This window comes from Aythya ferina (assembly GCF_964211825.1).
Source record: "Aythya ferina genome assembly, chromosome: 1".
NCBI lineage: Eukaryota > Metazoa > Chordata > Aves > Anseriformes > Anatidae > Aythya > Aythya ferina.
The window spans coordinates 27,754,069-27,767,190 of record NC_140296.1 but is presented as its reverse complement, the minus strand read 5'-3'; the positions used below and the strand labels follow the sequence as shown (position 1 = coordinate 27,767,190).

Below are 13,122 nucleotides of genomic sequence, written 5' to 3'. Positions count from 1 at the left end.
CCTCTTCAGAGAGTTTGCAAGGAGAAGGGGAGTGCTGCTGGGCACAGTCACTGAAAGAAAAGGTGCTGGCAGTGGAGGATGGAACGAGGGAAGGTAGGCTCAGGCAGAGAACTGTCAGCCTTCAGAAAACTCTCCCAGATGGAGACTGATTTTGATGGGAGGGCCAAGGGAGGAGCCAGCACCTCAGCGTTTGGCCGCCAGAGCCAGGCTCAGCAGCTGGAGCAGCTTTCTCGATGGGTGACGCTTTCCAGCTGCTGCCAGAGCACAGGATCTGGCTCTGGGGGTGCTGAGAGGCAGCAGGGTCAGCAGCAGCGCCGTGTTGCCATTAATTGTCAGCTTGAAGTGCCTCTGAAAGCCTTTTAGAACACATCCATGCTTGAGGACCAGAGCTAATCAAACATAACCAGTCTTTAAATTGACTTAAATGAGCTGGAAATCAGCCCTCTAAAGCACTTACTGCTTAGCTTACTTACTACTCTTGTGCTGAGGTGAATGTGGCTGTGTGCAGCGTGTTTGCCCTGAAGCAGTGACCTGTCAGCTGCAGAGCTACAGCACTGCGAGGCGTACTCACAGCCATGGTGAGCCTCGGCGCAGGAGACCCCTGAGAAATGAGTGATCAAACGTGGGGCACAGCAACATTCAGGAAGACACAGTGTAACACAGGGCACAGTGCAGCTGATTTCCGCCACGCAGAGGTGAGTTTCACCTGGCTGTGATCTTTACCCTGCTTCCCTAGCCCTTCACCGGTGCGGTCTCGCTGGGACATGGGCTGTAGGAGCACACCTCGCTGGAGCACGGGCCCATTGCTCACTGGTGTTCATTTTCAGTCATTGGGAATGAGTGAGAACGGGGCTTAACTGCTTGAGAAAGCAGAGGAACCAAATCAAATTTTACACCGACTATTCACGTCTGCATTGTCTTCAGGACAGCTCGAGCCATGGAAATAAAAGCAGGAGAGCAGGTGCAAAAACACCAGAGACAACAACAAAGCAATGACATTCTTCCATTACGAGTTATCTCAAGATTTTCATCCTAACTTCTGATCAACTTCCTACTGTTTAAGAACAGATAGAAGGCACTAGGTCCTACTCAGATGCTTTTATTTCACAATTACAGCTATATAATACAAATTATAACGTATATTTTTCTAAAAGCAATTAAATGGAAAGGAACTATCAGTTGAAAACTTGCTGTAATTCAGAAAAAAACAGACCTGTCCTACAACATGGTAGTTACATTGTTTGCATCAAGCTGATATTACTGTTCATTTTAAACTGCAGTTATTAACTAGTGGAAAATAATTTTTCAGTATTCTGTTTCTTTCAGTTATTTATGTTGCTCTTTAGTTTCACTCAGAAGAGACAGCGAAAGAAGCGTGCCTTGTGTTTCAATCACTTTCCACTTTGCTTCTTCTTTACTAAATCAAAGGAGTCTGGTAAATGACACGAGAACGTACAAATGAATCATGACTGCCTTTTTTGAACTCCTAAGAATATCTGTGCTCATCTTAAATTTAGTCAAATCTGCCTAATTTAAATCTGGGACTTAAATTTGGTTGGCAGCACTGTCTTTGATTGCATTAGCATGTTGCAGTGTGCTGTATAAATGGATCTGCAGAGGCAATGAAATGCCGTGTGGACATTGTCCACGTTGTGGGCGCTTGTTCCAAAGCAGCCCTGGAAGCAGCCTTACTTGGAAGTAGCGTGGATGGTTGTTACAATCAAGATGAGAAAGATTTAGCCCTTGAAGGGTACAGGTAGCTAAAAGAACACACTTGAGCATTCAGGGTCCAAGCTTTTCATAAACACTCTACAACAAAGTCCCAAAACTGCTGAAAAAAAAGAAAGCCACGGTTATTTCAGGACTGAGATCCATGTATTTTCCATTAGACTGTTGGCTGGCTGTGCTCAAAAACTTGCGACTTTTGCCTCAGCTAGTAGAAGCAGATGCAGCTACAGTTACCACAGTGCAGTTCTGGCAATTGGCAGCAGCAGAGGGCTGGCTATTAACGCACACGACTCGTTACTTCCCAGAGCAGCAGATCTCAGCTGCCCTGGCTGTTCTCGCCGTCTCCGCTCTCGCTGTCAACAAAGAACGGGGCGCGGATTTTCATGGCCACGTATCTGAGCGAGTACCACGGCCCGTGCCACGTCGACCAGGTGATGCCGTTGTCGTGGGAGCCGTTGTACCTCCCTGTTTTGTAGTACCGCCCGTTGAGGTTCACGGCGTGGCACCTTGTGACAACACGGAGGAGGCAAAAAAGAGGTTTTGTTTAGCGTGCAGAGACATCGCGTCATGACAGCAAGGTGCAATTTTCACACAACATAGAGAAATACTATGGGTGGCATTCACAGACAGGTCCAGACACCTAGATATATCCATACTGAACTGGTTATGGTCCTACTATAGTCTATAGGCCTACTACAGCCTATGGAGAACTGTTTAATACAATCCATGGAGCCCAGAGGACCATGTGGGTCATCCTAACGTAGACACCTACTCTGGTCAGATGATTCAACCTTTTGGCTACATTGAGTGCACCGACCAGGGATGTGATTCAGACCGACCAGGGATGTGATTCAGATACCTGAAGAGAGGTGCGTGATGCCATTTGGTAGCCGTCAGCTCAAGTATAGGCAGCTAAATATCAACACCTAAAAATGCAGATGTCTTTTAATCAAGTTGAACCTCACTATCAATGTACATTTTTATAGGTCCACTCATTTTCACTTTTTGTGCTCAGGACAGAAGAGGCTCATCCTGCCCTAAAGCAGAGGAAAAACTCCTGATACCGGGGTGTTTACATGGGGCTGGTGAACCCACAACCCTATCTGATGATGTATGGAAAATATACCCTCAGGAACAGTAAGGGGTATCTCATCCCCTAGACATGTTCCATAACAAATTCATTTGTGCACGCTTCATCTTCCAGTGGCTATGACTTTTTTTCTTTCACAGAATCACAGAATTTTCTAGGTTGGAAGAGACCTCAAGATCATCGAGTCCAACCTCTGACCTAACACTAACAAGTCCACTAAACCATATCACTCAGCTTTACATCTAAATGTCTTTTAAAGACCTCCAGGGATGGTGACTCCACCACTTCCCTGTGGCAGCCTGTTCCAATGCCTCACAACCCTTTTGGTAAAGAAGTTCTTCCTAACATCCAACCTAAAACTCCCCTGGTGCAACTTTTTGGAATATAATCCAAAGCACTTCCAAAGAATTTTCAACTAGGCTTTTTTCCTTCGGGGCCAAAAGTTTCCTTCACTTTTATTCCGGCCCATTTTCTTAAAATAAATGCAACTTACCTGCTTGGCTTCACAATGAAAGCAGCAGATTGCTTTCCTGCTGGCCTCAACGTGGCAGACTTTGCCATGTGAGGTGAGGTGCTCGCAGCAACCTCCGAGTGCTGTAAGGCGTGTAAGGTGTCTGGGCTGTGCAGCCACCCACACCCTACGCCTCTTCCCAAGGGCTCAGCCATCCTCCCTACCTGTTAAACCACCAGCCACCCTTGTTCTCCAACGCGCAGTTGCCTGCCAGGAATCGATCGTGATCCTTGTCAGATGTGGTGAACTGCATCCCTTTGTGCGAGGCTGACCACTGGTCAACAAAATTGCTCCCCCCAGACAGAGCGTCGCCGGCGTTCCCGGAATAGGTGCCAAACCATAGCCTGTAGTTGTCCTGTAACAGTATGTGAAACACGTCTTTACATCAGCTCTCATTTCTGAGATTTCCTCTCCCCATCGTATCCCCTGTCAGAGACATGCTTGTTGAAATCACAGCTGACTTCTAGCTCCGTGCTTTAGTGGTACACGCGTAGATCACCACTGGATTTGAACTTCCAGAAGTGGCTACCAATTACTACTGCTGCTTCTGAGAGATTCAGGTTTTATCGTCTTTTAATACTCACTGGGTACACTGCACAACAACCTGGAAGGCTTTCCCTGCCTTGTTGACAGCACCTGTTGCAGGAAAATGTGCCAAGTAGATGCTCTCACAAACTGGCCATGGTTCAACTAGGGCAACTCCTGTAGGAATTTTGCTCCTCCAAGGCCTGGAAACCATCTGAATTTTAGCTAAATGGCCCTGTTCTGGTAGGAATACTTAGCTCCACAACTAGCAGATCTGGGAGACATGGGATCTCCCTGCACCCCGTGGCAGGGAGCTGCCCGGCGCTGTGCAGATTCAGGTGCCCCACCCTCAGAGATAAAACAAGCAAATCGCCACTCTCCCCATTTCTTACCTGCTCATTGTTGAGCTGGAAATTTTCATAGACTGCATAACGTCTTTCCCCATGCCAGTCCATCAGGTCAATTTTTAATGAGCTCTCTCCTAAACACAGAGCAGAGCCCTTTTAGATCAACTATCACATGCAAATCGGAAGGAAAACTGTGTAAGGAAAATACTTGCACCTCTAGTGAGCAGGTCATAGATGTGGTCGTTGCCCAGCCAGTATTCATCATTCTTGCCTTGGAATTTTCCAAATCCCAGTTTGTAATCGTCCCACTTCCTGAAGAAGACACAAACATCAGTTTCAGCATGCACGGGTAACAGCAAGTGTCACAGAGTCACAGAAGGGTTTGGGTTGGAAAGGGCCTTAAAGATCAAATAATTCCAATGTCCTTGCCACTCTCCAATTTAGAGACAAGGATATCATGGGGAGTAGAGTTAAATGCTTTGCACATGTCCAGGTAGATGACTGGAGCCATCTCAGTTGCTCTTCCCCCAGCCACCAATGCTGCAACCCCATCACAAAAGGCCACCAGATCTGTCAGGCACAATCTACCCTTTATTGAAGCCATGTGGGCTGTCACCAATCACCTCCTTATTTTCCATGTGCCTTAGCAGAGTTTCCAGGAGGATCGGCTCCATGATCTTGCCAGGCACAGAGGTGAGACTGACTGCCCTGTAGCTCCCCGGGCCCTCCTTTTTTCCCTTTTTAAAAATGGGGGTTGTGTTTTCCCTCTTCCAGTCAGCAGGACCTTCCCCAGACTGCCACGACTTCTCAAATAGGATGGTTAGTGGCTTAGCCACTTCATCTGCCAATTCCTTAAGGACCCACAGAGGTATCTCATAAGGTCCCATGGACTTCTGCACCTTCAGGTTCCTCAGATGGTCTTGAACCTCATCTTCTCCTACACTGGGGCGTTCATCATTCTTCCAGTCCCTGTCTTGGCCTTCTTGGACCTGGGACACGTGGCTGGAGCTTGTCAGGGAAGACTGAGGCAAAACAGTCATTAAGTACCTCAACCTTCTCCATATCCTGGGTGACCAGGTCTCCTTTCTCCTTCCAGAGAGGGCCCACAATTTTCCTAGTCTTCTTTTTATCACCGATTCACCTACAGAACCCTTTCTTATTGTCCCTGACCAAATTAATTCTAAATGATCTTTGGCTTCCCTAACCTGATCCCTGGCTGTTTGGACACTTTTTCTGTACCCCTCCCAGGCTATCTGTCCTTGCTTCCATTCTAGGCCTTCCATTGCAGGCCTCCTTTTTCTGTTTAAGTTTGGCCAGGAGCTCCTTCTTCATCCATGCAGGTCTCCTGGTGTTCCTGCCTGACTTCCTCTTTGTTGGGATGCATCGCTCCTGAATTTGAAGGACATGACCCTTGAATATTAACCAGCTTTCGTGGGCCCCTCTTCCCTCCAGGGCTTTGTCCCATGGTACTCAACAAAGCAGATCCCTGAAGAGGGCAAGGGGGAAGGAAGTTGTCATCAATGCATTCCAGGAACCTCCTGGATTGCCAGGATTAAATGTCAGTTTGTGACATTTAACTGTGGTAACAAGTAAATCTTCTGCTGCATTTTTAGGTCCTTTTAGAAAAGTGTCTCATTCAGCACAAGCTGAGCTGAGATTTGTCAGTCTGCCTCAGAAGTATGTACGACACACTTTATTCCCTCTCCTGCTAACCCTAGTAAGTTAGATGGAAGAGGAAAGCAGTAGCTGTCATATTTGTCTTCAGCAAAGCATCTGATATTGTTCTTGGGAAGGTCGTAATTCACCTTCACTCCTGGCTGGAAATTAATGTTGCAGTCTAAAGTATACCACAGTCTTAGACACATAAAGCGATGTAGTGAAGAACCAGAAAATGAACAGAACCTGCAAACAAAAGCTTCCAGATGAAGCTGAATGAAAAATATCTGGGTCTGCTTTGTGTTCCTGTTCCACTTAAATCTATTTTTAATTCATTGACCACTCTCACCTCTGCTTCTTTGCAGAATCACTGTTTGTATGTGCCAACTTAAGATGCATACTTACTTTTCATCACAATTTTCTGGCTTCATAGTTCTAAGAGAAATCTCAGGTTGTTCCTTTCTCCTCAGCATTTCATTATCTTAAAATCTCTGTTATTTATGTGCTATCTCTGATATAAGCCTACATGTCCTGCATATTGATATTTCCAGTTTTTGTAACCCTGTGTTTATTCCCTCTCTCAGGTTGTTAGTAGGGATTTTAATTCTGCCTGACCTACTTACCAGTCAATGCTACTCTTCGGGGCAATTTTCACTGGCATAAATTCACCTTTGATGAGAGCTGAACTACCACAGCTAGAGAGCTACCACTCTCTGGTAGAGATCTTAGAGCCAGTTGAGGTACTTTGGAAGTGAATTGCACTCTGTTTAAGAGATGGTGGGCACGCCCTACAAGTGTGTGTGCTGCAACAGGGAATTAATCTGCAGGGGGACATTTCTTCTCTATAGTGTCAGCTGAGCACCTCACCTCCTGGAGACTTCCAGGAGGAAATATGTATAAATATATAAATAATTGGGCTTTTGCATAAAGAAAGGTTGATTTGGACCCATAGCTTTGCATCTTTGTGAAGGATCTGAATATGGAAATACATTTTACATCATGCTGAACATGATTCCTGATATGAGAACTGATAAAAGATTCAGTGGGCCTCAGCCTATGTGCTGGCAGCAGATATCTGCCAATTCGGAGGCTTTGGCAGACAGTTGTCTCCTATCATGACAAAATAGCCTGGATATCAGGAAAAAAATCTGTAGCATGAGGGTGGTCAGACAGTGCAACAGGCTTCCTGGTGAGGTGGTTGATGCCCCGTGGGTGTCACCATTCAAGAGGCATTTGGATAATGTCCTTTATAACACACTTTAATTTTGGTTAGCCCCAAGGCAGTCAGGAAGTTGGACTCAGTGATATCTGTAGGTCCCTTCCAACTGAACTATTCTGTTCTGTACAAATATGCACACACAAATGCAGGCCAGCCATGCAAAAGGCATTATAAATCCATCCTGAAAACAGCCCCCTTCTACCAATACGTACCCGCACTTTGCCCTAATGCAAACAGTTACCATAATTAAAGTCTTGCCTTGCATATCCTGCTTCTTGAACCTTGGGTTTTGCCACCGGTAGGGCCGAGTGTGGGAGTTGGAGGCCTCACTGCTGATGCAACCTTGAGGCACCCACCTGTTGAAATTCTCTTTGCCGTTGCTCCGCCGCTGAATGACGGTCCAGCCACCGCCGTCAGCCATGTCACAGTACACCAGGAAAGGATCTCTGTCTGCTCGGGGCCTGATCCGGTAGTAGCCGTTTTTGGTCTTCTTCCTGCTGTACACCGCAGAGCAGTCTGGGCAGAACGGCATCGGCTCGTTAGGTGGGGGAAAGCAAAGGCAAGAGGAGACATCTCCGAGAGGTTGTGTGGGACACGGACACTTGGCCAGTCTGTGGAAAGCTCAGTAAGCCCAGCAGGGCCAGAGCAAATAGCAGACCTTAATATCATTTGCAGTAAAGCTAATTTCCATGTGGAAGATTACGTTAGCTGTACTTGGGACTGGACTGGGGGGCCCAAAGTTTCTAAAACCAGAGGCTACGCTCCGTGACTGGCTCTAGCAAGGCTTCAGACTTTCAGTGTAATGCTCATCCAGGACAAAACCTTGGCCACAGCCCACAGCTCCAGTCGTGCTGTATTATCAAAGTGACAGCAAGGAACAGAGCACGCACGTGTGCTGCTGCACGGCAGAAGTGATGGAAGAACCGAGGAACAGGGATGCTGGATTCCTCCCAACAGCTTCCAGGGCCTGCAGCTGAGCTGTGCACTTTGGGCTCCCTGTAAGCCACTGTGGGAAAACGGGCTCTTCAAGAGCAAGACCCTTCTTTTCCTGCAGCAGATGTCTAAGGCAGGTCTGATGGAAAAGAGCTGAGAGGTGCCTTTTCCTCTCTGCACTGGAGTCTTGGGCTACAAGCCCAGCTGCAGATGTCTGTGTTGTACCTGGGTGGTGGCTGCCTAAATCTGGGCCAGCTGACTGCAGCCCCAGGGGAAGTCTGATGGTACCAAGGCCACCAGTCTGCCCTTCTCCTTCCCATGTATCTGACTGCATTTAAAAACTATCTGCTTTAAAAATTTAAAAAAAAAAAAAAAAAAAAGGTTAAATAATTTTTCAGCAGAAATAGAATATGATACATAAGGCACTGAAAGAAGAACTGAACATTTCTGCAAGCTGAAGTTTCCACATATGCTACTGCAAAATGTACCTTGGTCATATACTATCAAATTTCCACTGGTTGTGGGTAAAAGCGTCTCATGCTGCGTGCTCCTGTTGCTTGAGAACAGACCGCTTTTCGTTTTATGGTAAGTGTTCTCCAGAATGTCCTTCAGCTGCAGTTCATACAAGTAAAGCAAATCTTGAAGCTGTTTTAACCTTTGTCTTAATTTACTGTTGTCTAGGAGGCAAATATCTTTATCCTATGGAGAAGAAAATAAAAAAAAAAAAAGACCAAAAAGCACACTTCAATCACTGGTAAGAACAGGGGGGCAGTGAGAGAATGAGTGTCTGTCTCCCCTGCTGAGGATCAAGATTATTCAGTGGTAGCCCCTCCCTAAGATACCTGAATCTCGCAGCATGGGCTGTTGAGTCCAAACCAGTGGAAAAGGGTGATTTTTTTTTTTTTTGTTTTGTTTTTTCCAGTGGTCTCACCACTGATCTGTGCATTGCAGAATATCATCAGATATGTAGAAAATTACTTGGGACAAAAGTCATGCAGCTTGATTATCATTTAATGAAATCAAAGGGAGTTTTGCAGGCTATGAAACTGCTCAGGGAAATAAGAGGGGAAAAACCTGGTTCTTGCACTGCAGCCAGGCCAAACCAGTGAGGTTACAGAAACATCTTGTAAAACTGGAAGATAAAAGAGCTAAAAAGCAGTGAGCCTACTGGGATCAGTGGAGTAACTTCAGAGCTGCATTACTGTAACCAAGACCAGAATCTGGCTCAGGCTGGCTGGGATAAACATTTTCAGCAACAACCTAGTCTGCGGCTGATACTACTCCATTAGTAACATCAAGAAAACAGCAAAATCTCCTCCGAGACAACCAAGAAATGGCGTGCACAAGAATTACTTTCTGATTTTGCTCTGAGCAAGCTGGCTTGAGTGATACCAGAGCAGGACCAGTTCTAGGCATAAGAGAAACATGCAATTGCCCAGGACAGCAGGCTGCCGAGCATGCTAAAACACAGTTGCTGAGTTACCTTCTCCTTTTCCTCAGCCTGTTTGTTTTCCTACACAGAGGAGGATTTCCAGGTTGGAAGCACATGGGAACCTGCTGCAGACAGCCTCGAGCTCACCTAGCTCTCTTTGCCAAGCTCTGTACCTCCTTCAGTTGGCCCAAGAGTAATTTGCTCATCACATGAAAACAGATTGCCTCAGACTATGACTAGCTTCTCTTTCCCCTCTCCCTGCTTTTTGAACTGCAGTGAATACAAAGAAGGCAGTTTTCCCTGAGGAAACGGAGTGGAGTATTTTTTTACTGGCCATAAAATCAAACATATTTTTAATTTTTTTTTTTTTATGTTGTTTTTAATTCTTGGCACTGTCAGTACAGCCGTGTGGAGAGTTGCCCAGCCCATAATGCTGTGAAAACCCTATGTTATTAGGACCAAAAGGGTAACCTTCCTTTAGCCACAGGCAGCTCTTTGCTCTGCTCTTGCAGGCCCAAGTCTTTTGTAGAGGTGCACCTACCTCTACATGACTGGAAATGACAACCCACCAGCATGCTGCAGAGAAGCTGTACAGGCTCTAGCTGAGAGATACGCACCGAAAACCTGTGTGCAGGTGAGCCAAAGCTGACCAGGAGAAGGAGCAGCAGCCACCAGGGCATCAGCAGACCCATTTCTTACCGCCTGAAAAGAAAGGTTGACAAAATGCATGTGTGGCTTCTGAAATTCCTCTCACAGCTTATCCCCCCATCACAATCACATTTAATTCTCCAGGATTCATTAAGGAGGTAGCTTGAAACTACAGGCAGGAAAAAAATAGGGAAAAAAAATGCATGTTAGGGAGAGGATGAAGCACCAGTGCATCGTGCTGACACGGGGACCTAGGCTTTGGTCCAAGCTCCCTCTTCCCTGGAGGAATAAACACTTGGTGCAGCTCTCCAGCAGCCTCTGCCCCCTCTCCCAAGTGCCCCCACACACGGGAAGTTACTTAGCAAAAACGCCTCCTTGCCAAAGCAGTTGGCCAAAATCTCATCGTTCTTATTCCAGCTCCCCAAAGCTGACAGGAATTTTGCCTCCTGGTTCAGTGAGTGTTGGCATTGCCCCTCTGTGGTCCATGGAGCGGTCTGTCAGTATGGGAGCTGCGGAGTGGGCACAGAGTGGGTGTGGGACAGTTTTGGTCGGATTTTAGTTGAAAAATTGAAAAAAAAAACTTTGCTGCTGGCCTGCCCCAGCACACAGACAGGGCTTCAGCCTGAGAGGCTCAGCTAGAAAAACGCTAAGTGGCCACCACTGGGAAGATGCAGCTGAAAGCAAGTACAAAGTGTTCGCAGCAGGGTGCTTTTAAAAAATATATCAGAAAGAATAAAAGAGCCTGAAAAACAGCATAAAACAACTCCCCCACTTCACATCTGGAAGTGCTGCAGAAACTTGGCTACCCAGATCTATGTTCTCAGTGGCTTGCTTAGTTTCAGCTACGACTCTAGGAGCATCACCGCAGCTGCTTATGGAGCTGGCAGCGCTGCCGTGGCAGGGGAGCTGCCTGAACAGCCAGGCAGGCCAGGGCCCAGAGCAAACAGAGAGAAGAAAAGCCCTGTGGAAGTCACTGATAAAAGATGTTGCACAGGTTTTCACTCCAGCACACGGCATTTTTTTTTCCAGATGGTGGAGAAAAGAGTATTATAGCATGGTTCGCCCAGCCCACGACCACAGGTACTTCTCATTGACGCTGCCCTATGGCTGGGTGCTGGTGCTGCAGTCAGAATCAGGCCCAGTACAGAGAAGGTGCGTGGAGGCAAAAAGCTAACAGGAAGGCTGGATGTGAGCAACAGCTCCTGAAAAATAGATAGGGAAGACCGGAGGGGGAAAAAAAAGCAACTTTGTCTATGCCTTTATCAACATATATTAAAGCCACATACCTGTAACTCGCCTTTCCTTCAGACCTCCTTCTGATAAGATTATCTCCCTTAAAAGTCAACTGCAAAAGAAAGTGGTAATAAACCTGGCTGTATTTCTAGAGGTTGGATAGATTTTTCCTTTCCAGATGGCCCACATCAAGGGCTCGGAGGGACATTTCAGTGCACGAGGCAGTTCCACACAAAATACACTCGCAGTTTTACCCAAACCCTTATTTATCTGCTGTTACCCAATACTCATCCTGCTGCTTCGCAGTAAGAATAAGCAACGGTCATGTTTCTGCCAGTGGTGCTCTCCAAAATAGAGGGACTCTGCTGGTTGCGCCCCATTACCCACCTTATCTGACTGTGAAGCTCAACCAAGACTGACTTGTTTAAGTGTTTATATGAATCACTCAGACTAATGCTCCCTGTGGGAGTTTTATCTCACATTTAATACAGCCAGGCTCGTTTCACTAAGTCTTGCAAGGTGGAATGAACACAGCTTTTGTGTTCAGTGTTTCTTTTGCCGTTTAATCAGGTTTATATGTAAAAGCACAGTGCAGCTGTAATGCCAAAAGAGCTGAAAATTTGAACCAAGAAGTGAACACGGGGATATTAAGCAAGATTTGCTGTTAGACTGAAATCTCCGAAGGTTTGCAGTTGCGTAACTCTCCTCAGAGGTGGGCCATTAGATTTGTTAGTTAGCATAAACAAGGACATTTGTGAAAGTGAGGGGAAAAAAAAAAACAAAACAAAACAAAACACAACAACAGATGGGTGCCTCCCTTTGTGTTATGGACAAGGAGTTACAGATTATTTTAAAGACAATGCTCCTTTTTACAGAGCTGTGGTCAGAGGAGAGACTGCGGGGCCAAAAAGCAAGGCGTGCAAGCCCATCAGAAACTTCTGCTTTGCTCTCGAGTGAAGCAGGACTGCACAGCTATTATAAAGTACAGCAATGCTGTTTATTTCTTAAAAACTGCATTCCTCTTCTCCCTCAAGAGCAGCTGACCCATTTCACTGCCAAAGGATTATGTAAACGGTGCTTTTCTTCTCACTTGTTCCCTACCCCTGTTGTGAGGCGGGTTTTGGAAGCTGTTTTGGAAGCCCCCGAGCACACGGGAGCTGTGTGCTGTTTCCTGGGGCCATGTCGCTTAGTTCTTCTTGTGCTTCCAGCCACAGTGCTTCTTTCTCAGCTCGAGCAAGCCAGACACTGCTTAAGATGCCGTGCACCAATTTATGCTCTTGTCTACGTGGCCAATGTGCATGTCCCCAACGTGTGATGGGCCCAGGCCAGTGGTGGCAGCACTGGAGTCATGGTGTGGGCATGGTGTGGGCAGCCATGGGTGTCCACAAGGCCAGGGAGCAGCAGGCCCCAGGCTTCCAACTCTGGTCTCTGGAGGTGTTGGTAGAGCTGCTGACCCAGTAGGGGAACAACTTGGGCATATATGTTATGTGACTGCAAAAATGTGACTGCAGAAGCAGGACTCAACACCAAACAGTCTGTCAGGAACCCACAAAGAGCCGAGAGGCCTGGAGTGCTCTCGCGCTCTTCTCCACCGGTGGTAACCTCACTGAAGTCTGCAAGTGAAAAACCCAGTCAGCTGGAACATGGTTCTTGCATGTTTTGTGGTAAACTTTTTTTCACAGGCTGAAGGCACTTCAGGAACATCTGAAGCACCAGAGAGGGGCTGCCATGGGGCCGAGTTCACGTGAGGAGGATCTAGCACGAGGGTGTGTTCACGCACTGCTTCACTGGCCCTGAGGT

General features: G+C 46.8%; 1 protein-coding gene across 2 annotated transcripts; it reads right to left on the bottom strand.

Annotated features, from left to right (window-relative positions):
* Window positions 1–1,086: 1,086 nt before the first annotated feature.
* On the bottom strand, window positions 1,087–11,782 carry LOC311429992 (fibrinogen-like protein 1). Of its 2 annotated transcripts, none has more exons than XM_084506329.1 (9): window positions 11,710–11,782; window positions 11,376–11,434; window positions 10,059–10,143; window positions 8,498–8,708; window positions 7,433–7,592; window positions 4,416–4,513; window positions 4,247–4,335; window positions 3,494–3,684; window positions 1,087–2,234 (listed from the first exon to the last, which is right to left on the bottom strand). In XM_084506329.1, exons 3-9 carry the CDS (start codon window positions 10,131–10,133, stop codon window positions 2,045–2,047), a joined length of 1,014 nt encoding a protein of 337 aa, XP_084362455.1. In that variant the 5' UTR covers window positions 10,134–10,143; window positions 11,376–11,434; window positions 11,710–11,782; the 3' UTR covers window positions 1,087–2,044. The 2 variants fall into 2 exon arrangements, with proteins under 2 accessions (XP_084362455.1, XP_084362456.1); XM_084506330.1 differs by lacking the exon at window positions 11,710–11,782 and adding an exon at window positions 11,603–11,687.
* Window positions 11,783–13,122: the final 1,340 nt, after the last annotated feature.

Bases quoted from the DNA above. Each gene is read 5' to 3' on its own strand.
- LOC311429992 (XM_084506329.1), bottom strand. From the start codon at position 10,133: ATGGGTCTGCTGATGCCCTGGTGGCTGCTGCTCCTTCTCCTGGTCAGC. The intron at 4,336-4,415 runs GTGCAAGTATTT...CTCTGTGTTTAG, and splicing joins CTATGACCTGCTCACTAGAG to GAGAGAGCTCATTAAAAATT. The intron at 3,685-4,246 runs GTAAGAAATGGG...ATACTGTTACAG, and splicing joins TCCAGCTCAACAATGAGCAG to GACAACTACAGGCTATGGTT.